General features: G+C 42.8%; 1 protein-coding gene across 1 annotated transcript in view; it reads left to right on the plus strand.

Annotated features, from left to right (window-relative positions):
• LOC116828284 (trifunctional purine biosynthetic protein adenosine-3-like) overlaps positions 1 to 25,249 on the plus strand; it is a 44,182-nt gene that overhangs the window by 4,054 nt on the left and 14,879 nt on the right. The window contains exons 3-15 of the mRNA XM_075063803.1: positions 2,670 to 2,844; positions 4,897 to 5,008; positions 5,728 to 5,796; positions 6,733 to 6,858; positions 10,147 to 10,234; positions 13,021 to 13,106; positions 13,977 to 14,145; positions 17,251 to 17,482; positions 17,619 to 17,713; positions 18,634 to 18,785; positions 23,259 to 23,457; positions 23,934 to 24,185; positions 24,544 to 24,696. Coding sequence (XP_074919904.1) covers positions 2,670 to 2,844; positions 4,897 to 5,008; positions 5,728 to 5,796; positions 6,733 to 6,858; positions 10,147 to 10,234; positions 13,021 to 13,106; positions 13,977 to 14,145; positions 17,251 to 17,482; positions 17,619 to 17,713; positions 18,634 to 18,785; positions 23,259 to 23,457; positions 23,934 to 24,185; positions 24,544 to 24,696 — 1,908 coding nt within the window. The remainder of the gene's footprint in view (positions 1 to 2,669; positions 2,845 to 4,896; positions 5,009 to 5,727; positions 5,797 to 6,732; positions 6,859 to 10,146; positions 10,235 to 13,020; positions 13,107 to 13,976; positions 14,146 to 17,250; positions 17,483 to 17,618; positions 17,714 to 18,633; positions 18,786 to 23,258; positions 23,458 to 23,933; positions 24,186 to 24,543; positions 24,697 to 25,249) is intronic.

Below are 25,249 nucleotides of genomic sequence, written 5' to 3' on the forward strand. Positions count from 1 at the left end.
TGAGGGATGAGAAAAAAAATAAAATGGCAATAAAGCACACAAACCTATCAATAATGTAAAGATATTATAGAATAACTGCTTGTCATAAATAGATAGCTAAGGGTTAATGTTTCTTTTACCTGTAAAGGGTTAACAAAGGAAACTAAACACCTGACCAGAGGACCAATCAGGAAACTGGATTTTTCAAAGTCAGGGAGGGAATTTTTGGGGTCTGAGTCTTTTGTCTGTCTCTCAGCTATGAGAAGGTTCTTTCTATCTTCTAATCTCTTCTGTTCCCATTTTAGTTCAGAGTAAGAAGAAAACAAAATATAGTGCATTTTATGTTGTTTTGAATTGTATATTTACATAGTGTGGTAGATTGCATGGATAGTGTGTCATGTGATATCTTTGTAATCAGACTGTTTATTTCATATTTTTTCTTTAACAAGCAAGTACCCGTATGGTCATTGATGCACGAGATTATGATTCTTATGTCGTTTTTTCTTTATTTTATATAAGTTTCTTTTATTAAACTGGATATTGAGTTTTTTCTCTGATGGGTAGGTTAAGGAACAAAGGGGAGGGACGATTCATTCTTTGTTATTAGAAGAATCTACGGAGAGTAATGCTCTGCAGCACCAGGGAATTGGTGGTGAGGGGGAGAGATAGATATCGAGTTTCTGGTTTCCATTGTAATGTATGGGGTTTGTCTCTTTAGTGGAAAGAGGTAGACATTGTCTTGCTTAGTTTGTGATGTAGAGATTGCATCAGTAATTCCCATAGGTGAGGCGCCGAGGAGAGGAAATGTCCTGTGGGGTGGGAGAGAGAGGGGGAAGGGAAAGTGGGTTTAATTTTCCCTTTTGTTGATGGACTTCAATCTCTGAGTCGTGGGTCTGCTCCAGGAGTGTTTTGAGGAGACCAGAGGGAGGCCAGAAACCTACTCATCTGGAATTTTTGTATGGTGGCAGAGCGAGAGTCAAAAGCTAAGCTGGTAATGTTAAAGCTTAGAAAGGGTTTCATGCTGAGGACCCCGCAGATTTCGGACGCATAAGGTCCAGATTTTGGGAAAGATGTCTTATGATAACTGCCATCCATCCAAACAAAGGACAGCTCCACTATGAGGAAATTAGATTGCATTATGGAAGGGGTTCCTCGCAAATCCGCTGAGAGAACCTGGATTCAAATACAGAGAAAAAGAAACTCATGCCAAACACAACCAACTCCTAGTTGTCAACTTTAACACCCTTTCAACAATGGCAACAAACACTTAGGGGGGAATCGAATTACAAATTACAGTTTATTAATCTTTGATGGGGGATTGCACAATCTCATGAAAAGAAATATTTCCGTGAACCCATCTTCTTGGCCTTTATCTCAAAACATCCACGCAAGTCTGTCCAGAGAGTCTCAATTGTTCAAAGAAGGCCTCGCCGTCACAGGTCAGGATCACTCCAACATCAAAGCGAAGCACCAGAGCGGCACTGCATAACACAGATGCGAAAACCTGGCATGCCATATTGATCCACTGCGTAGGTGATCAAATCTTCCAGTACATATGCCATCCTTTCAAGGATCCATTGGTCCTACACATGCCTTCTAAAATATTGATAATTGTAGCCTTTAATCCAGCACAGTGCAGTTAAAAGTGGCCCAATAACAGAAATGAGTGGGTTGGAAACCAGAGCAGGCAACTATGTCCCACTTGGATGTCACACAGAGAAACTAACAAAAGCCAGAGAATAACACCGAAGCGTCACCGTTGTGGTGAAGCACTTTTGTCATGAAATGGACCACTCCATATCTAAACCTCTTAGTTCTTCATCCTCAGAAGGAAACTACTGCACAACACAGCTTCAGAAGACGAGCCGCTGGTAGCTTAGAGGTCAATAAACATGCTAGTATTCGCAGAGGGGTAGCCGGTGTGTCTGGAAATCTTGTTAAAGCAAGCAAAAGATGGTCCTTGTGCAGCTTTAATACGACTCGCCCTATCAGTAAACATAGTTGGGAGGCAGTGAGCTTTGATGGGTGAAATACCCACTCGGTTGTTCGTCGGATGCATCCGACGAAGTGGGTATTCACCCACGAAAGCTCATGCTCCAATACATCTGTTAGTCTATAAGGTGCCACAGGACTCTTTGCTGCTATAACATTGCTAGACACTAAAAATTATGGTCTTAATAAAGAAACTGGATTTATAGCTTGTTACAACAATGTATAACCCATTAACCACCACCCTCTTTTTTTTGTCCTATGACTGGAGAGTTGTTAACAGGCCACTTCACCTTGAATGGTCTCTTAGAATATGTGTTAACTACTTATGCTAAACAATCTGTCCCACCTTGTATTTACTTCTGACACTCCTGAATACCTTTCCTAGACCTGAAGAAGAGCTCTGTATAGGCTCGAAAGCTTGTCGCTCTCTCTCCAGCAGAAGTTGGTCCAATAAAAGATGTTACCTCACTCACCTTTTTTCTATTATAGCAGTGGTTTTCAACCTTTTTGTTTTTTTTCATTTGTGGACCTCTAAAACATTTTGAATGGAGGTATGGAAATATGAGACAAAGTCTGCAGACCCCCAGGCGTCTGCGGACCGTAAGTTGAAAACCAGGGTCTTATAGACTAAAAGGCCATCTTAGGTAGACATCTGAATATTTGAGGGCATTTATCTTTTGGCATTTTTCAATTACTAGGAATTGTGGATGACTTGATGTCAGCTGGAGTGAGATGTTTTGGTCCCTCAGCCAAGGCAGCTCAGCTAGAGACCAATACAAGCTTTGCCAAAGCCTTTCTGGATTGTCATAGGATCCCAACAGCAAGAGGGAAAGCATTTGCCAATCCTCAAGAAGCTTGTAGCTTTATTACCAGGTAAACCATCCGTCACTTGAAGCTTATTCACTTTTTGAAGTATCTTGTATATTTGGTCTTCCCCATGGGTGGCGAGTATAATAGGCCAGGAAAGGCTAAACCTCCCCTGGCAGAGCTGCTGCTGCGGAACAGTGGGTTGTGGGTTTTTGCTTATTATTATGCGCTATGCAGGTTCCAGGGCAGCTGAGGCAGCGGTATCTGCTATTCAGTTTCCTGGGTTCATCAATAATCTCCCTGGACTCCAGAGCGATTACTGATGAACCTGGGAAGCTGAATAGCAGATACTGCTTCCTCAGCTGCCCGGAACCTGCATAGCACATATAAAAAGCGCAGCATTCACCTGCTGGGTGTCTGGGGGTCTCAGGAGGCGAGGCACACTGCCTTTCCCATTCTCCAGCTCGGGTTGGTCAGCCAGCACAGCAAGGGCCTGCCCGGGTCTCCTCCATTTGTGATAGGATTGGATTGGGGTTCCGTCAGCCCAGGGCTTCTCTGGCCATGGGAGGACGGGCGCAGGGCTCCTGCCGTGGGGGAGCGGGGCTTCATCTGGAAGGGGTTGGGCCATGGGACTAGCCTCCTCAATATATGTGGGGGGGTCCCCCTGCCGCCCATGGTCTTACCTCATGATATTTTCTTTTACTTGTTGATACTTTATTAGCTACTAGTTGTCATTAAGATGCTTTAATAATCAAAGACAAGGGTAGCCATTGGGCAACTGTGATAGCACTGAGGGCCACAATGGCAGTTTTTCAAGTTTCAGCTCAGTGGTCATAGAGGTTTTTGTCTGTTAAACTAACTACATAAGGATAACAGTTGGCCATCCATGATAAGGGAAAAAACTGATCTAAGAAAAATAACATTGTATTTAACTAAAGTTTTCTTCAGCTATTTCATATATGGATCAGGCTATCCTGTGCGCAATCACAGATGACAATCTTATTCCTGGAGCACTATGAAAGGATACACATACTCACAGCTGAAGCTCAACTTCTTACTCATTTAAGGCTAGATTGCATATTCCTTACTCATGTTGGTGAGCAGTGACTCTAAGTAGTCCCACTGAAGTCAGTAGGATTCTTTGGGGGAGTGACTCTCAGTTGTGAAAGGGGTTCACAGTCTGGCCTTGAGTAGTAATGCTCCATTACCATAGTGCAATTGACCACAGAAGAAAGCTACGGCTGTACAACTGTTCTGTTCTGCAGCCATGCGTTGGATCCACAAATTGTGTTTTCTCTTATGTCGGGTATTACATGTGGTACTATCAATGAGAACAGGCATTTAAAAATAAAATCTTTCTTCATACTAATTTTGCCCAAACAAGTTCTACTACACTATTTTCTATTACAGTTATGCAAAGGAACTTTGATATGTAAACAATAAAAGAACCTACAACACAAAGAAGAAAAGCAATCCCAGATCGGCATTCATGCACTGCAGAATATAAGCTTTTTGTGCTTGCTCCCCCTCCTATTGAAATCAAGAACTGGGCTTTGTGTCAGTGGATTAAAATATGAAAAAGAAAACATGCTATATCAGAAAATGTGTGTCTGTTTGCATGCTGGTGTTATGAATAATCTGTTCAAATATTCCATTTAGTTTTGCTATCCAGTATCTGAGGGAGGAGGAAAGATGTATAAAATGTGGTTAAACTATATTTCAGAATTGGATAATAAATCATCTGATGCTCAAAGAATACATGCTATAATGTTGAGTAAAATACACCATAATCCTCATGTAACAAAGTAGCAGAATCCCTGCTTTAAGTGCAAAACTCAGCATTAATTATGACTGTGACCTGCACAGTGAGCGAATGTCAGAGCCCACACTAGTCCTCAGGAGTTCCTGGTTACCAGTCCTGTGCTTAGGCCACAAGACCACATTAAGTCTATCCGAAAATATGACATGTAAGATTGACACAAGCAGGTATATTTTAATGTATTATTCCTCAGGAAAAGGGGAAAATTTTAGAAGTGTTCAGCTTAGAAATGTACCTTTTTAGATGATGCATTGGAGATGTCTGATCCTGACTCTAATGTGCCCTGCCATCACTTATAGCACAGACTTTCCTGCACTGGTTATAAAGGCGAGTGGCCAAGCTGCTAGAAAAGAAATAATTATTGCAGCCCGCAAAGAGGAAGCCTGCAGAGCTGTGCAAGAGATTTTGCAGGTAAGCTACCCTTTGTTTAATTACTGTGAGGTCTGATTCTCGTTGCTCGGTGACCTGGAATAAATGAATTTGGGGATTTCACTCCATTCTCTAGGCCGAGGAGACAAGTGTCTTTCATCACAAAACCCACCACTTTGTTTGCCTGAGAGCTGAATGGACCTTGAAACTGAATTATTTTCTTAACCTAAGGAGGTCCCTCCAGCTCAGGGCTGGTGTGCTGGGAAGCTTACTCTGCTGCTGTCTATGCTGTACCTGTTCTCTGGGTAAAAGGAAGGCTTTAGTCACCAAAACTGTCTGTTTCTTGTGACTGTGGGCCAATTTCCTGATGCCTTGCCCAGGCACATATCTGGGCAGAGTTCTTCTGGGCGGCATCTATTGCTTCCTTTGACCCTTTCTCATGGCAATGGATGTTGACCAGTGTTCGTTGCTCGGTTTCCCCCTCTAGATCCCTCATTTTGTATCTGTGATCTTCACCCCTGTTTTTTTGTCCTGTATGTAATCAGTTAAGTTCTGGGTTCTGTGACAACTCTCTGATCTGAGGGGGGTGGTCTTTTCATTGCTCTGGTTGTCTCTGCACAGAATCCCAGGATTAACATAAACTAGCTCTTTTCATATACTTTGTCTTTCCTTCTCTTTGCGATGCTTTTCTTTTCTAAAGAGAAGACATGATCTAACTGATGGATATCACAGCTAATAACTAAAGAATATTTTTAATGCAGGATAAAGTGTTTGGAGAGACTGGAGAGACGGTTGTCATTGAAGAACTTCTCGAAGGGGAAGAGCTATCAGTATGTTCAGTTTTGGCTCAATAGTTTGGTCACAAATCCTTTTGTGCACTTGTATTGTTGTTACACTTTTTGCCTAAAAGCATGAATTCTTCATTTTAACTAGTCTGTGTTTTATATGGCAACCACATAAATATGTAAGACATGCAGTCTGATGTCTAGGTAGTCAATATATATTCTCAGTACAACTCTATTCTACATTAACCATAAATACGCAGTAACTGTGATCTGTGGGGGTGAATTGATTCTCTAGAGGAGAAAGAGTTTGCTGATTTTTAATATATCCACTTTGCTGTAATTCTTACATTACATCCTAGATTGTTGTCCCAATGCTTAGTTCACTTTTCATATCTGTAAATAAGTTGTGGTGCCTTCCTTGCTGTAGACTATGTTACTCATCTGCAGGACAAAATTTAAGCTTACCTATATAGCACAGGTCTGGATGTTGTGCCACAGTTACAAGATGAATTCTCTACACAAGATTTTATTCCATTACCAAAGATAATATTTTGCTCTCTTTTTAGACCCTGATCCTGCAAATATTTACACCCGTGCTTAATTTTAAGCACTTGAATGGTTCCAGTGAAGTCAGTGGGACTACTCACATGCCTAAAGATAAGCATAAATTTAAGTGGGCTTGTTGGATCAGGACCTTAATGTGCCCAGACCTGATAATATGGTAGAAGGGAATTCTTATATGTGGCCCTCACCAGTCAAAACCATTGTCTCCAGAAATCTTTGTTAATACCTAACTATATAATTAAGACAGGCTACTCCTTGTAGTCAATGGAGTTACAACAGGATGAATTTGGCCCACTGTTTTCTAGTTTTTAACCTTAAATACTAATGACAGGGCTAAATCTGTGGCCTTCTGAGCTGATTTCAGTTAATACAGAACGTAACCATTTGAGTACATTCTGTGTTTGTTTTTCTTTACAGTGCTTGTGCTTCACTGATGGTGTCACTGTTGCTCCCATGCCACTAGTCCAGGCCCACAAACAGTTAATGGATGGAGACCAGGGCCCATACACTGCAGGGATGGGAGCTTATTGCCCAGTACCACAGGTGTAGTGATCTTTTGATTTTATTTTCCAAATCTACTCATAAAATGTAATTAAGCATTGATGAATTTGTTAATAAGGGCCCAATTCTGTTGCCATTATGTAAGCAAAACTCCCTGTGAAGTCAGTGCTTTGTTTGCATAAGGATATGGAGACCCAGTCCTATTATTCATTCTTGGACTTCAGGTCTGAGTTTGGGAAATGGTCTCCCTTGTGGCTTTTCTGTTAATTTTAGGAATGGTGTGCCTCCCAAGCTGTTAGCAACTTTGGAAATGACCATACACTTAAAACAGTGGACCTGTGTAATTCGCGACATGTCTGGAGGCTTTCTGTATCTTAAACATGACCTTAGTTAATGATTTCAGAATTGTTATATTTTTTGCTAACAAAGAATGCTTGTGACCAGCTGCTTAATGCAGTTAACGTTAACCTGGAGAAGGAACACAAGCAAGAACAGGTTAAAGAATATTTAGATAAGTTAGATGTATTCAGATCAACAGGGCCTGATGACTGAGGATATTTAAGGAGCTAGCCGAAGCATTAACATTGATCTTCAAGAACCTGTGGAGGATGCGTGAGGTCCCAGAAGATTGCAGAAGGGCAAACATCTTTTAAAAAGGTGGGGAAAGGGGGACGTGGAGAATTATAGACCAGTCAGCCAAACTTTGATACCTGGGAAGATACTGAAAGAAACTATCAAACACATTTTTAAGCACCTAGAAGATAGTAGTATGATAAGTAATAACTAACAAGGATTTGTAAAGAATAGATAGTGCCAAATTAACTGAATCTCCTTCTTTGACAAGGTTATTAGCCTAGTGGATGCAGGGGAAGGAGGGGAAGAAGTAGATGTATATATTGTATGCTGATTTTAGTAAGACTTTTGACATAGTTCCAAGTGACATTCTCATAAACTACTAGGGAAATGTAGGCTAGATGAAATTACTATAAGGTAGGTGCACAAGGGTTGAAAGACCATGCTCAGAGTAGCTATCATTGGTTTGCTGTCAAACGGGGGGACATATCGAGTAGGGTGCTGCAGGAGTCTGTTCTGGGTCCAGTACTATGTTTATAAAATTTGTGGATGACCCCAAGCTGGGTGGGCTTCTATAAGCATTTTGGAGGCCAGGGTTGTAATTCAAAATGACCTTGACAAAGTAAAGAATTGGTCTAAAATCCGCAAGGTGAAATTCAGTAAAGACAAGTGCAAAGTGCTACACTTAGGAAGGACAAATCAAATGCATAACTGCAAAATGGGGAATAACTGGCTAGTTAGATGGTAGTACTGCTGAAAAGGATCTGGAAGTTATTGTTGATTCATATTCAATTTGTGATCTATTAATAACATTCTTGGGTGTATTAACAGGAGTGTTGTAGGTAAGACAAGGGAGGTAATTGTCCTGCTCTGCTCAGTACTCCTGAGGCCTGCCTGGAGTTCTGTATACAGTTCTGGGCATAGGCGCCAACGATGCTTAGCACTCACTGGCAGCCAACCTCCCACCTCCTCCTCTTCCGAGCGCCTCCTGCCGATCAACGCCTGCCCCTCCCTCCCAGTGCTTTCTGCCTGCCACAATCAACTGTTCCGTGGTGTGCAGGAGGCACTGGAGGTGGGGGGCAGGAGGAGAAGCAGGGATGGGACATGCTTAGGGGAGGGAGCAGGAGGAGGTGAGGTGGAGGTGGGATGGGGGTGGAGCCTGGGGGGAAGGGTGAGTGGGTCGGGCTGAGCAGAGGTAGGAACTTGGGAAAGGGGGGGTGGGGTCTGGGGCTGTGTGGGGGTTGAACATCCCCAGGGACAGGAAGAAGCTGGTACTTGTGGTTCTGGGGCTACATTTCAGGAAAGATGTGGACAAATTAGAGAGCGTTTAGAGGAGAGCAACAACAATAATAAAAGGTGTACAAAACCTGACCTATATGGAAAGTTTAAAAAAACTTGGCATACTTAGTCTTGAGAAAAGAAGACTGAGGGGGGACCTGGTAAGTCTTAAAATATGGTAAGGGTTTTTATAAAGAGGACTGTGATCAGTTGTTTTTCATGTCTACTAAAGTCAGGCAAAGAAGCATGGGCTTAATCTATAGCAAGGAAGACTTAAGGAAGACTAGGAAAAACTTTCTTTATAAGAGTAGTTAAGTACTGGAATAGGTTACAGAGGGAGGTTTTGGAATCCCTATCATTTGAGGTTTTTAAGTATAGGTTAGACCAGGGGTTCTCAAACTGTGGGTTGGGACCCCAAAGTGGGTCGCAACTCTGTTTTAATGGGGTCACCAGGGCTGGTTTAGACTTGCTGGGGCCTGGAGCTAAAGCCAAAGTCTGAGCCCCACCGCCTTGGACCAAAGCCCAAGCCCTGGGTGGTGAGGCTCAGGTTATAGGCCCCCTGCCAGGGGTTGAAGCCTTTAGGCTTCAGCTTTGCCCCCTCACCACCAAGGGTAGTGGGGCTCAGGCTTTGGCTTTGGGCCCCCCCTAGCCTGGGGCAGTGGGGCTTGGGTGGGCTCAGGCTTCAGTTCCCCCTCCTGGGGTCATGTAGTAATTTTTGTTCTCAGAAGGGGGTTGCGGTACAATGAAGTTTGAGAACCCCTGGGTTAGACAAACACCTGTCAGGGATAGTCTAGGTATACTTGAACCTGCCTCAATTCAAAGTGCTGGACTCAATGATTTCTTAAGATCCTGCAGAAATAACAAAATATGTTGGGTGAAAATAGGCATATAGCAAGCGAATGTTATGGTTTTCAGGAAAAAAGACAGTGTTGAAAAGAAATGTCATGTGATAGATCTTTAAACAGAGAAAGAGCTTTTTAATAAATAACATCTTGGTGCTATCTTAATACATTTTCACTGTAATTTAAATTCAGGCACTTCTTCTGAAACCACGGCAACTTAAATGGGTTATGTTCAGTGCTTTTTAAGAGACGAGATGAATTAATTATAAGAGGAAACATACCACACAAGGCTTACGCCAGGGGTAGGCAACCTATGACATGGGTGCCAAAAGTGACACACGAGCTGATTTTCAGTGGCACTCACACTGCCCGGGTCCTGGCCACCAGTCCGAGAGGCTCTGCATTTTAATTTAATTTTAAATGAAGCTTCTTAAACATTTTAAACTTTATTTACTTTTCATACAACAATATTTAGTTATATATTATAGACTTATAAAAAGAGACCTTCGAAAAACATTAAAATGTATTACTGGCACGCAAGACCTTAAATTAAAGTTAATGAATGAAAACTCGGAACAGCACTTCTGAAAGGTTGCTGAGCCCTGGCTTACGCTCTCAATTTGGAATTGCTCATCAGATTCCTGAAGCTCTTCTAGAGAAAATTAAAGACTCTATCCTGCAACCCATTGTGGATGGTATGAGACAAGAGGGAACAACATATGTAGGTAAGTGCTCACCTGAATGGCAGAGTAAGAACATGCCAATTAATTCTATTGAATAATGTTTGAACTCCAAATTATCTCCATCAAAGAAGAATGCACTAGTTTCCCATGCTATTTTAAATCTCCCCAGGATTGTATATATCTTTTCCTTTGAGAGAAACAGCATTATTTCTACTCTGGATGAGATTTTAGGAGTTTTATTGTGCTTGCTTTTTTTCTCATAGTTGGAGAAGTGGAGGGACTATGAATTTCTGAGCTATAAAACAGAAATACCAACTGGATTGTGAAGGACTTGTTAGTTGCACTGAACAGTAGGGAAACCTGCATTGATTTGATCAGTCACTTTCCTCAAAGGGAGAGAACTGAACTATAGTAGTCAAAAGATATTCAAGTTTTTCTTTTTTATAAAACTAAATTTCTAGTTGATCCCTGTGTATTATACCAGATGGAGACAGATGATCCTTAACTCTGCATGTTTGTTATATTAAATTAAGCTCTACAGTTCACATCTACATTCAGTAATGAAAGTTTTCTTCAGTGCTGTAAAGAAATTAATTTGAAAAAAGGGATGATGCTATATGAAAGCACTGTCAGCCATCTCTTCATGCCAGTGGGTGCACTTGCCATCAAAAGCATCAGGATCATGTATGTAAGGAAGTGGAGCCCAATCCTGCAAAGTGCTAAGTGTCTCTTATTTACTAAATCAATAGGTGGTGAAAATGCTCAGTACCATGTTAGAGGCACTTGCAAGGTTGACTCTTTCATCCATATCATTCTCTAAATCTGTACTCAGGAACCTAGCAATGAAGGATTCATTTCAGATCACTATATGTTTGTACGTATTGTTGCAGGTTTTACTGATAATGATTTTAGTTACTGTTTTGGTTAAATAATTTTAGATTTTGTTTGTTAATGAAAATTATTGGCAGTGGATTTTTGGTTGGGACTTTTGTCTTGTAATACTGAATAAAAAATACAGAAACTACTATGCATTGCAATATGCCATGGAGACTTCACTTAACTATGCATAGGCTTGGAAAGATTAGATTTTTATCAGTAAATGATGGTAAACATCAGTGTTGCTGTACACACAAACTGATGAGAAAATATTTTCATAGAGTATAATTGAAATTTACATATAGGCAAAGTAAGTAAAATGCTGCTTGAGAACCCATTAGAGCAGGAGTAGGCAACCTATTGCACGCCCAGGGCCGGCTCCAGGCCACAGCGCGCCAAGCGCGTGCTTGGGATGACGTGCCACGGGGGGCGCTCTGCTGGTTGCTGGGAGGGCGGCAGGCAGCTCTGGTGGACCTGCCGCAGGCGTGACTGCGGACGGTCCGCTGGTCCCGCGGCTCCGGTGGACCTCCCGCAGACACGCCTGCGGCAGCTCCACCAGAGTCGCAGGACCAGCGGACCGTCCACAGACACGCCTGCGGCAGCTCCATCAGAGCCACGGGACCAGCTGACCGTCTGCAGAAACGCCTGCCGGAGGTCCACCGGAGCCGCGGGACGGCGAGCAGCAGAGCGCCCCGCGCGGCGTGCCGCCGTGCTTGGGCGCTGAAATTGCTAGAGCCTTCGGCACGCAAGCTGATTTTCAGTGGCACTCACACTGCCCAGGTCCTGGTCACCGGTCCAGAGGGCTCTGTGTTTTAATTTAATTTTAAATGAACCTTCTTAAACATTTTTAAAACCTTATTTATTTTACATACAACAATAGTTTAGTTATATATTATAGACTTATAGAAACAGACCTTCTAAACACGTTAAAATGTATTACTGGCACATGAAACCTTAAATTAGAGTGACTAAATGAAGATTCAGCACAGCACTTCTGAAAGGTTGCCAACCCCTGCATTAGAGTTTGATTTAAGGACATTCACTTTGTATATGTTGGCGTGAAGCTGACAACTTGTATTTTAACAGTTATAAAGCTTCAACTTTTTGAATCTCAGCATCTTCTGTCATTAAATAATTGTCTGATCCCACTCATAAGTTCTCACAACATTGAAAATGCAAATAGCTTAAAGTTTATTTTTAAGGTTTTTTACCTTCTTTGTTGAAATTATAAAAAATAAAACTGAATTCTGCTGAGCCTGGCTATACAATGCAACATAAATAAACAGAAGTCTCCCCTGTACAGGATGCAGGGCCAGCTCCAGGTTTTTTGCCACGCCAAGCGGCAAAGGGGGAAAAAAAAAAAAAGATAAAGCCGTGATCGGCGGCACTTCAGCAGCACCTCTACCGCGCTACTTCATTCTTAGGCGGCATTTCAGCAGCCGGGGGTCCTTCCCTCCGAGATTAACCAAGGGACTTGCCGCCAAAGACCCGGATGTGCCACCCCTTTCCATTGGCTGCCCCAAGCACCTGCTTCCTGTGCTGGTACCTGGAGCTGGCCCTGACAGGAGGTATTCTTTGGGAGCTATTTGTGCATTTTTCAAAGCCCCTTTATACCTTCAGAGTGTCTGCAATTAATGGGCTTTGTCAGAGGGCAGAACCTTCCCCTGTGTGTTTAGACTCTAGAGACACTCAAATGTTTCTGAACCAGCTCTATACTTCTCTGGTATCTTCGGTAATCTATGACAGAATATATTTGTTATGGCATTGCTATGCAGTTTGCTGGATTTTTATGGGATTTTTAAAGGATTGTCATAGAATACAAACACTTTGCAGAACCCAGGTGCAGATACCCTACAGTTTACCTAAGTTTATTGCACATTTCAGTTTGTTGCTTTTAAAGAAAGTGAACAAACCTTTTTGAACTAGCTTGTATAGTTCTGCTTTCTGTTCAGGTGTGCTGCAAACAGGATTAATGCGTACTAAAGATGATGTGAAAATTATAAATTTTAACTGCCACTTTGGTGACCCACAGTGCCAGGTGAGTGAGAGATGTTGGAAACCTAAATATGCTCCATGTTCCATACCAGAATCTAATAACTTGCTACTAATGTAATTTACATAATTTAACAGGATGTGTATCATATCTACCACAAATATGGAAATCTACAAAAGAGCAACTTAGAGAATGTAACAGTAACTGTTAGAAATTTGCTTGTTAGCATTTATTTTCTGTGAAATGTTCATTGACTTAGTTTGCAATTGAAGTTATTGCTCAAATTCTGATTTTCTGAGTAGTAAAGAAGCCCAGACAAATTTGTGCTCAGTAGTATCATACTTGGTCTCTACAGGTGATGGTTGCTTTCTGCCTGTTGCTAATAATGATGGATGAAATTTTCTTAGTGATAGTAAATTTGCTAAAAATGTGTGTTTGGTATACTGAAACTGTCTGAATTCATGTTGAATTCAGTGAATAGTTCAGCTGAAAAAACCCTGAAAATAAAATTCTTGGAAATGTCAAAATGGTTCGTTTAGAAAATGTCAAAATGAGCTGTTTAGACAATGTAGTTTTGAAACAAATGTCAAAACAAAATGTTTTGATACACAGTTCTTTTTCAAAACTAGCCAATTTTTTTGTTTGTTTTCAGACTTTTTTTGTCCAGCCACCAAACATAAAAATTATTTGCTCAGCTCTAGTGTCTGGGAATAATTGCTGCAAATTAATGTTCACTGATTTTTTTTTTCCAAATCTGCAAATGTAGCAAAATATTTCCTGTACTCCAACACAGTTTTTGCTCACTACGGTGGGCTTCATGTGAGTTTTAATTTTTGAAGAAAAGCTTAATAAGTCTTCGACATTTCAACAGTTAACAAAAACCATTTAACTAAATTGTTTAGCATACTTTTGCAGGTAATTCTTCCACTGCTTAAAAATGACTTTTATGAAGTGATTCAAGCAACAATTGATGGCAAGCTCTGTAGCTGCATGCCAGCTTGGTCAGAAAACCGTACTGCTGTGTCTGTGGTTATGGCAAGTGAAGGGTACCCAGGAGAATATGTCAAAGGCATGGAGGTAACAGGTAACTTTCTTTTTTTTAATTCCAGACCAGGACTACTGCAAGGGGCCCAGTGAGTTTGATTTAGCAGAGAGTCATATTGTTACTGTTCCTGAGGAGGTGCATGGGGGAAAGGAACCTTCCTTCATCACTCCTTGAACCCGTGCATGGGGGACAGTCATCGTCAAGGAAATGTAGGTTTACAGACCTGTCCAAAGTACCACAGGGGCTAGAAGTTTCAAACAGCACTCTCTAAGGACCAGACTGTGGCTTGGAGTTGGGATGAGAAGAGGGCTCTAGTGCAGTGGTTTTCAAACTGGGTCGCGACCCAGTACTGGGTCACAGAATGTAAGGCACTGGGTCATGGCGGCTCTGGTCAGTACCGCCAACCGACCAGGCCATTAAAAGTCTTGTTGGTGGTGCTGCCTGTCTAAGGCAGGCTAGTCCCTACCTGTTCTGACACCGTGCTGTGCCCTGGAAGCAGCCAGCAGCAGGTCCAACTCCTAGGTGGGGGGCCCATGGGGCACCACGCTTTGCCCTGCCCCAAGCACTGGCTCCACACTCCCAATGGCCAGTTCCTGGCCAATGGGAGCTGAGGGGGATGGTGCCTGTGGGCAAGAGCTGCGTGGAGCCGCTTGTGCACCTCCACCTAGGAGCTGAACCTGTTGCTGACTGTTTCTGCGGCGCAGCATGGTTTGTGGTGCCCGGACAGGCGGGAAGCCTGCCTCTGCACCACTGACCAGGAGCCACTGAAGGTAAGCCCGCACGCTGACCCTATCCCCCAATTCCCTGCCCAAACCTTGAGCCCCTCTCAAACCCAGAGCCCCTTCCTGTACCCCAAGCCCCTCATCCCCAGCCCCACCCCAGAGCCTGCATCCCTAGCCCAGAGTCCTGACCCCCTCACACACCCCAATTCCCTGCACCAGCCCTAGCCACCCCCAAATCCGGAGCCCCCTCCTGCACCCCAAGCCCCTCATCCCCAGCTCCGTTGGGTCACAGGCATCAACAATTTTCTTCAACTAGGTCGCCAGAAAAAAAGTTTGTAAACCACTACTCCAGAGCGTTAGGAATTCCTGGTGGAATTCTGGCTGACCCATTCAGAATTCCTCCAAAGACTTTGTGAGGAGCACAAACTGGAGTGTCACCTTTTCACATGTGCTCTTGTACTAGCTGAGCTTTGCTGGCTTGTAGATACGGTGAGCCAGTTGTCTCAGCCGGACAACGCCATGCTAAAATTGGAACACCACCACCGTGGCCTGTGTAATACTGAAAATTATTAACCTTTTTAACAGGAGCAGAGTGCACTTCCCCTACACCTGTGGTTCTCAACCAGGGGTACATGAACCCCTGGGGGTACTCAGCGGTCTTCCAGGGGGTACATCAACTCATCTAGATATTTGCCTAGTTTTACAACAGGCTACATAAAAAACTCTAGCAAAGTCAGTACAAACTAAAATTTCATATGGACAATGACTTGTTTATACTGTTCTATTGTACGATACACTGAAATGTAAGTACAATATGTATATTCCAATTGATGTATTTTATAATCATATGGTAAAAACGAGAAAGCAATTTTTCAGTAACAATGGGCTGTGACACTTTTGTATTTTTGTAAGCAAGTAGTTTTTAAGTGAGGTGAAACTTAGGGGTACACAAGACAAATCAGACTCTTGAAAGGGGTACAGTAGTCTGGGAAGGTTGAGAGCCACTTCCCTACACCAGATCTGGTTTGCAAGTCCTTCCTTTGCACCAGCTAGCAAGCCTGAGCAGTGCAGAGAGGAGTTCATGTTACAAAGCTCTCACTGCACCATGTGTTCCTGGAGAAATTGTGTCTGAATCAGAGAATGCTGCTGTTGCATTCCCCCTCCTCATCCTTTTCCCGTGCAACCAGTGTCTTTATTTTGCTTATCCCTGTGGTGCTCTGGAAAAGTGTATATTTCAGTTATAGGAACCCTAAATCTACACATGAGTAATGACAAAAAACAATAAACGCAAAGAAATCCCTGGTTAAGTTTGACGCTTTATTCGTAATCCATTGCTTAGTGTATATACATGTAACTCCCTGCAATACCTAAACTCTTCAGGACAGAAGGAAATGAGAATCTTTGCATATCACAACTAGAATATGATTTCCCTGTGTGTTTTTCTGTGGCTTACACTGTAAGTAGAATGTGAAAAGCATATGCCAGAATAAAATGTTATCTCAAAACCTTAGGCATAAGAGTTAATTTGAAATCAGAGTCATGAAGCACAGCCAACTGTACTTCAGCTCTGACCTTCAGTGCAGTGCAGCCTGCACAGCAATGTGACACATTATAACTGCAGCAAGTGGAAAGGGTTTCTTTTGCTGGTAAAAACAGTTCCTAGCTTATTGTGAGATCGGGAGTTGCTATGCTGGGTTTTTCTGCCTAACGATGACAGCAGCAAATTTCTCCCTCAAAAAATAACCTGAACAATAAAACCCTCAAAAATCCTCTCCTCCTGCCCCAGAAAAACCCCTTATTTTCCTAATATGTATCGAAAGAACTTAAGGTTTTTAACTTGCTTAAACAATGGCTAGGGGTGAGGAGACAACCATCTACAAGTATTTGAAGGGTGCAGATTCTATGGAGGGCAAGGAATGGTTCAGGGTGCTCTAAGCAGTATAACTTGATATAATAGGATGAAAATTAAAATACAGGATGAATATCAAGAAAATATTCCAAACAGAGAGTTCTTCTGGTGTGCGGACTAGTATCTCAAGGGAAGCCTTGTCTCTAGAGTCATTTAACATTAGACTGGACAAGTTCTTCAAAAACATGGTGTTGAAAACATCTTGCCGTGGCAGGTGGGTGAGTTTTAGAGGTCCTAATGCATCTCTCTTATTCTGTGAACTGCTGCTCTTGATAGCAGACTCAGCAGGAAGGTTTAGGATAGAATGGGCATGTGAGGTGAGCTACTCTCTCACCCTGGAAGTGATCTTTTCAGGATACACACATCAGTGAGGAAGTCTAAGGCAGCGTGTATGGCCACCACCTGTGCTGTATTTGTGCTATGAGGCAAAAAAGAACTTCAGCTGCCAGCACTGTCACCAGCATTATATTTTATTTAAAATAATGAGATCTAATTTTGCTTTTATTTTTGTAGGACTTCTACAAGCGCGGGAGCTAGGGGTGAAGGTGTTCCATGCAGGCACAACCATGCAGGATGATAAAGTGGTGACTGGCGGTGGCAGAGTCCTTACAGTCACAGCTATCAAGGAGGATCTGATGTCAGCACTGGAAGAAGCCAACAAAGGAGTAGCAGCCATACGGTTCCAGGGTGCCATTTACAGAAAGGACATTGCTTATCAGGCTATAGCTTTTCTGCAGCAGTCTGTGTATGTAAGCAAGGGCACTAGCAGAAATAGATGCTTGCCTAGCCCACAGCCATTCATATTGTTCTGATTCTGTGATGAGCAACAGTGATGCAGAAAATGTCACTATAACCACAATGTGCCCCCTTTTCCCTTTCAGAGGCCTGATAAATGGCGACGTAAGTGTAGATGCTATAACCAGCAGTGCTTTGATTAATCAATCTGAACCACCAACTGCAACTGGTAGTAGATCAGGTAAGGTTAGAACAGTTCTGCAAACTTCCACTATTTTGAATGAAACCTGAATTCCTCCTAAGAAATGAGCAGACTGACCTTTCCACTCAGGTGAAATGCCTGGCATTGGTATCACTAATGAGGCGATAGCACTTGCACATGATTGAACCAGGGCTTAAGTCATCTTTACCAACGAGAATTCTCATTTTCTTCTGTCTCTTTCTTGTTTAAATCATCTGCTTAAGTTAAACAAGGGGAATGACATTCTCTTTCAGTTACCTCCGCGCTTGAGCTTAACACACTAGACAAGGGGAACTTGTGGAAAGAGAGGTTGCTGGGAAGTGAATTGTTGGATCATCAATTTTTTAAGATAGTATGTAAGCCAATAAAGTTTGGGAACCACTTCACTAGATTACTGTAGTATAACAAACCTTGCCACTAGCTTTTAGTAGAATATTATGTCAGTGTCCTCTGAAGTAATGCTGTATTACCACTGGTCAAGTGTTACAGTACTTCTTGTACCAGCTTTATATATTTTTTTAGCAGAGTATGATATGCATACAGGTATCTGTGATCTTGCTAATGAACACTGAATTTTGAAGTCTGCTGTTCACACTTTACCTTTTGTTAGTTACAGTCATGTGGTTGGAGGAATGCTTTCTGTTACATAATTAGTTTTTAAAGTGGAATAAGAAAGATTATCAGCTAACAAGGGATCAGCTGGTAAATACTGGTCACCAGTGATTTTTGCTGTAGATACACAATAATTTACAAAATACTAGGTCATAAAAGTTAGTTATAACAACATGAAATACGTGATTTCAGGATCTGTACTTCATATGATTGTACATGTTTCTAGTTTAGTCGATGGGACCAGTAATAAGTTGTCCAAGCTGTAATGATTTTCACTAGTAACGCTTGTTATTGTTGTTTTTCCTTAGAGTTACCTAAAAGTTCTCCTGGGCATTTTTTGTACTTGGCAGGCAGCCATGCAGAGCTGGGAGGCTCTGCTGATCTCTTTGACTTGAAAGCATCTGGTTATGATGATCCTATCTTGGTATCTCGAACTAAAGGCATTGGAACTAAACTGCAGGTAACTGCTGGTATGCCCATACCAGAGCTTATGTTGTTTGCTGAGAATTTTAAAAACAGTATAATATATTGTACAGCGTACAACTCTGAGCATTGTAAAGACATTGGAGGTATGTCTATGCTGGAATAAAAGACCCGCAGCTGACCTGAGTCAGCTGATCTGGGCTCAGGCTGCAGGGCTAAAAATAGTTGCGTAGATGTTTGGGCTCAGGCTGTAGCCTGGGCTCTGGGACCCTCCCCTCTTGCTGTGTCCAAGAGCTTTGGCTCCAGTCTAAGCCCAAATGTCTACAGAGCAAATTTACAACCCCACAACCCAAGCACTGTGAGCCCAAGTCAGCAGATCCGGGCCAGATCTGGGTGTTTAATTGCTGTGTAGACGTACCCTACGGGTCCACACTAGTCAAATGATATGAGATGCTGCTATCACACACGCATAACAAACATTCTACACCCACCACCACCTGTCTCCCTACAGCCTCACCACCACAAGTATGTTGCACTTCCTAGATTAAGCTAATTGAGACGTACGTGTATGTGCATTTATGTATTTTGGAGTAAATGAAGGTTCTAGAACAGTCATGATGATTTTTTGGTTCTTGAATGTTTCCTACTTCAAAAAATCTCACTGGGGAAACTTAGTACCACTCTTTCCTCACAACAAATCAGAGGACTGTACCAACTCTGTCTTACATTCCCTCACTCCTGAGACTCTTCCTTGGCTGACAAGTGTTTGTGAATAATGCCCGTCAATGCTGTTTGCTAGCTGAACCAGAGGAATTGTTACAGTGCAACAAAAGATGCTGAATAACTCCATAGTGCTCCCAGTCCCCACTGATCTGGGCTGAAAGAGGCCTGGCTTTGCAAATCAAACCCAGATTTTGCATGTGAGCCTGATCCAGCACCCTTTGAAGCCAGTGGGAGTCTTTACTTATGTTTTCCGCTCAATCTTTCTGTACTGAATTCTTTTGTACCGGTGTAGGTACGCAAGTGCAACTCCCCACTGTAGACAGGGCCTAACATTCAGCCCTACACAGAATTTTTTTCTGCTAGTTTCATCCAGTGTAGCTATCAGTTCCCAGAGTAAGTTGCAATGATGCAAGCCCTGATTTACATGAGTGCACTGTGTCTGCATTAGCAGTTGGCACCAGTGTTAACTGCATTGCCAGAGCTTCACCAATGTAAGCAACCCATTTGTAGTTACACTGGCATAAATTTCCCTACTTTGGAGAAACCCTCAGTGACAGTTGTTATGGGAAGCAGAGATGAATGGATGCAAGCAATATGGTAATCTTAAAAAAGCATTTAAAAGTCTTTCTTGGGAAAACAAGACTTCATTGTGTGTGTTGATAAATTGTACAATCAATTCCTTGACCATGCATTGATTCATTATTTTGTTATGAAATATACTCAAGGCCAAATAACCAGTGTCAGTCAGGGTTATTAATATGGTACAAGAAAAAGATTCTATGTGATACCAGTTTCTAAAGAGCAGTCCCATGCAGATATGTTATATTCGCCTTATGATGAAAGCGTGCTCCCCAAGTCACACGCTTATTATTTATGTGGTTTTGCAAGTTTTTCATTTCTTTACATATCACTAAAATCCAACTGTTTGCTCCAGTTCCCTAACTTGTTGTCCTGTTCCTTCCTTATTGTCATTTTGGATACTAGCATTCCAAGTACTGTACTAAGGCATAGGAAATTTGTCAAAATCAAGATACATACATTCATTCTGAATGCTTACTTCAGCAAATGCAAGGTGTTATGGGATACTTAGCATTAGTGACCAGGATTATGGGAGAGGCCAGTTTAGGCTATATCGTTGTTGCAATATTTGTGCTAAATGTTATTGGTGTTTAATGCATACTAATATACATATGGTGCAGGAAATACATATTATTAACGTGTTGTATTTATATCTAGCCAGCATATGTTAGTCAACAGTGTGACTTTTAAGATTCCATTCAAGGCCCTGCATTCCAGTGGAACAGATTCAAGTTGCTGTCAATCACAACGAGATGGGGCTTCTTTATTATAGGCCTGGTCTACACTACGCGTTTAAACCGATTTTAGCAGCGTTAAACCGATTTAACGCTGTACCCGTCCACACTATGAGGCCCTTTACATCGATATAAAGGGCTCTTTAAATCGGTTTCTGTACTCCTCCCCAACGAGAGGAGTACGTAAACTCGGTATTACCATATGTGATTAGGGTTAGTGTGGCCGCAATCGCAGTATTGGCCTCGGGGCGGTACCACAGTGCAACCACTCTGGACAGCAATCTGAACCTCAGATTCAGTGCCAGGTAGACAGGAACGCCGCGAACTTTTGATTTCATTCGTTGCCCAGCGTGAAGCTCTGATCGCTGGGTGGGGATGCAGTCCCATCCAGAAAGAGCTCCGAATGACCGTACAGGAGATACTGGATCTGATCGCTGTATGGGGAGAGAAATCTGTTCTATCAGAGCTCCGTTCAGAGACGATGGCAAAGCATTTTGAAAAAATCTCCGGCTCACAGTGCTGGCGTGACAACGTTAACGAAACCAAAGAATCAAATGGACGCTCATGGAGGGAGGGAGGTAGTGAGGGTTTCCAGCTATCCCACAGTTCCACAGCAGTCTCGAATATTTACATTCTTGGCTGAGCTCCCAATGCTGTAGGTTCAAACACACTGTCCGGCGTGGTCAGGTTTAGCTAACAATTTACCTCCTCCCACAGTGAAAGAAAGGGAAAGAAATCGTTTCTTGACTTTTTCAGTGTAGTATTGTCTACTGAATGCTGCTGGTAGACGCGATGCTGAGCAGTGAAGGCAGTATCCACTCTTCCCTGCCGGTGGACAGTATGGTGCAATAGGATGCTGCCGTTCCTTTGTCATCAGCCGTGGTGCTCTTGGCGCCTCGATGAGGCTGTCGGGGCTGAGTTTAAAGAGGGAAATGTTCCCGGTCATTCCAGTAGATGGTACGACGGCGGTAACGTATCTTATAGCACTGGGGCTGTGTTTAAGAAAAGTTCTTCTCATGCTGACTTTCATGCGCGGGGATGTGGGTCCTCTCCCCCGCATGATTTGTCTGCATGGGACTTATGCAGCGCGAGGCTGCCTCCCCTCTTTTATTCACTAAGTCACTGTTTTTATTTGCTTCTTTTACTTCTGACACAATGGGTGGCATGCCACCCGGTAGTAGCGGCGTTGGGGAGGGAAGCAAAGGTGGGGGTTGGTTGAGGGAACCGATGATGGTGCAGCTCGTATTTTGCAGGGATTGACTTGGAGCAGCGTGTCTTGAACTGGTTCTCTCATACACTTGCCCATTTCTAGCAGGAACTGGACTCTATTTTAGCCATAAGGAAGTTGACTCGGGAGTTGCATTCCCATTTTTTGCGTTTGCATCACGGGCCGACCTCAGCAGGGGCATGATGCAGCGACAGTACAGGGGACAGTAGGTATCTCATTTGCAATTGTACATGGCAGCAGGACGGTAGCAGATATTACGGACTGATAACGTCTTTGCTATCATGCAAAGCAGTGTGATGCTGTGTTAGTGCTGCCAGTAGTGCTGTCAGCGGGCTAGGTTAGACTCGGGTGACAGTAAAAAAAAGTTCTGAACAGAGTCATGGTTGCCGTGCTATGGCGTCTGCCAGGGCAATCCAGGGAAAAAGGGCGCAAAATGATTGTCTGCCGTTGCTTTCCCAGAGGAAGGAATGAGTGACGAAATTTACCCAGAACCACCCGCGACAATGATTTTTGCCCCCTCAGGCACTGGACTCTCAACCCAGAATTCCAATGGGCGGGGGAGACTGCGGGAACTATGAGATAGCTACGGAATAGCTACCCACAGTGCAACACTCCGGAAATCGACGCTAGCCTCAGACCATGGACGCACACCGCCGAATTAATGTGCTTTGTGTGGCCGTGTGCACTCGACTTTATACAATCTGTTTTACAAAACCGGTTTATGTAAAATCGGAATAATCCCGTAGTGTAGACGTACCCATAGAGGGTCAGTGAAATATCACTGGAAGGAGGAATTTTCATCCCCTTTACTCCTAATAAAGCAAAAGAAAACTATTTAATGATACTTTTCGAGTTTTGCTATGGTGTTAAAAGAAGACAATGGCCTAAGTAATACAGAACGCAAAACCATGTTCGATGGATTAATTTTATACAGATATTGATAAGCACATACTGTGGTTATCACGAAAAAAATGATGGCTGCCCCATCACTTTAGGACAATCTAATATTAGACTGGACACAGCATTTTAAAAAATTATACTGAAGGGACAAATTCTGCACAGGCAGAGAGCCAGAAGGTGAACTAGATGATCTGACAGGACTTTTCCATTTCTGATGTCTATAGTGGACAGTGCAGGCGATAAGAAGATTGTCCACTTTTCTTTCCTATGAAATGGCAACCATGTCAGAGTTGCTGTTTGCTTCCCATCACAGCTATAAATTGGATCTCTGACTCTCTTGTTGCAGATTGCACAGATGTGTAAGAAACATGACACCATTGGCCAGGACTTGGTTGCCATGTGTGTCAATGACATCCTGGCTCAGGGAGCAGACCCCCTCTTCTTCCTCGACTATTTTGCCTGTGGGAAACTTGACGCTGAAGTGGCTCAAGCAGTCAGAGCGGGAATAGCTGAAGCTTGTAAAAAGGCAGAATGCACTCTCTTGGGTAGGAGCACTCACTTCCTGTACGGGATTTGAAGGTTCTGATAGAAAATTATTACTGCCATTAGTACGCAGACACTGAGCCTGATTCTCCTCTTTCACTTACTCTGGTGCAAATGGGAGCTAAATTTGAGGCGCTGGATTCTTAATGTACTAAAAAAATGTCCATTACCTCTCCAAATAGAAATATGAACAAATAGAACTTCCCCTCCCTAACCCAGGAGGCACCATTTTGATTTTTTCCCCAGAAATCAATGCTCAGGTAATACTTTCCCCCTTCCCACTGTTCATTTTTGTAACTCTCAGCTTAACAAGCTTTTCAGTGGTCCTTTGAAATAAGAAACGTGCAGTTTAAACTGTGCCTGTCTTCCTAGCAACATTGAATACGTCCCCAATTTGAAAACTGTCATTGATTCCACATTAGAAATGAAATGTGGATGTGTTTACAGTTAGTGCTGCCTGCTTTCTCCCTTCCCCTAGGAGGAGAGACTGCTGAAATGCCAGGCATGTATTCGCCTGGAGAGTACAACCTCGCTGGCTTTGCAGTTGGTGCAGTGGAACGAGGCCAAATGTTCCTGCAGCCGAAGAGAGTTGCTGAGGGGGATGTCGTCATTGGACTAGCTTCTTCTGGGATTCACAGTCATGGCTTTAACCTTGTAAGGAAGATTCTCTTAATGTCTTCCCTACACTACTCGTCTCCAGTACCTGGTGGATGTGGCGAGCAGCCATTAGGTATAATAATATCTGCTTTTTAAAGGTGAACCTTCCTGGAAGTGAATCCAGTTCAGTTATTTTCTTAAATAGACACTGGCAGAGTTTTTAGACCTCAAGATTGAATTTCCTAGTTATGGTTGCCACCAGCTCAGTTTTAGGCCCATGGTCCAGTTCCTTGGTTTCTGAGATCTTTCATCCATTTCCCCACAGTGTGGCAACACTGCTTGCAGTCTTCCCACGCTACTCTTGATAGGTTCTCTGTCCCAAAGATAGCAAGAGGAATGCTGATAAAAGCATCATTTCTTGTATTGCCTGATAAAAGTGCTTCTGCACTGATTTTCATCTCTAATGATTTTGTAAACTTTTATGATTACAGGAGAACTATTGCTAACTCCAACCAAAATCTACAGCAAGGCTCTGTTGCCTGTCCTTCATTCAAGGCATGTGAAGGCCTTTGCCCCTATCACTGGTGGGGGGTTACTGGAAAGCATTCCCAGAATTCTACCTGAAGCATTTAGTGTAATTTTGGGTAAGTTGAAAAGAACTTTTTCTGTTATCGGTAAATGACATCTAATATAGACCTGATTTTTTTTTAAGCCTGGTCTTTAGGAGATTTAAAGTATGTGTATATTCCACAAAGGTCGTAGTGGGGAAATCCCAATAGTGAATCTTAGAGCCTGAGGCTACGGTGCTAAAATTAGCAATGTAGACATTCCTACTTGGGCTGGAGCCCAGGCTCTGAGACTTGCCCCCCATGCTGGGTATTGGAGCCCAGACTCCCACCCAAGCAGGAACATCTACAATGTTATTTTTAGTGCTGTAGTGTGAGCTTGAGTCTGTAGACCTGGGCTCTAAGACTTGCTGCAGCTGTTCTTTTGCAATGTAGACATACCCTTACCCTGATTTATAGGTACTTGGACCTCTGAGTGGCTTAATGGGCACAAAAAGCGGGGCCATGGTCTATAAATGTCTTGCTTAAAATGTTTGTGTTTATAGTTTTAATAAGTTTCAGCAAAATGTGTAGCTGTTAAGGAGCATCCGTTTCTAGGAGGAGACTAAGAATTCATGAAGACAGCTTCTGC

This window comes from Chelonoidis abingdonii, chromosome 1 (genome assembly GCF_003597395.2).
Source record: "Chelonoidis abingdonii isolate Lonesome George chromosome 1, CheloAbing_2.0, whole genome shotgun sequence".
In the NCBI taxonomy this organism is placed as follows: Eukaryota; Metazoa; Chordata; order Testudines; family Testudinidae; genus Chelonoidis; species Chelonoidis abingdonii.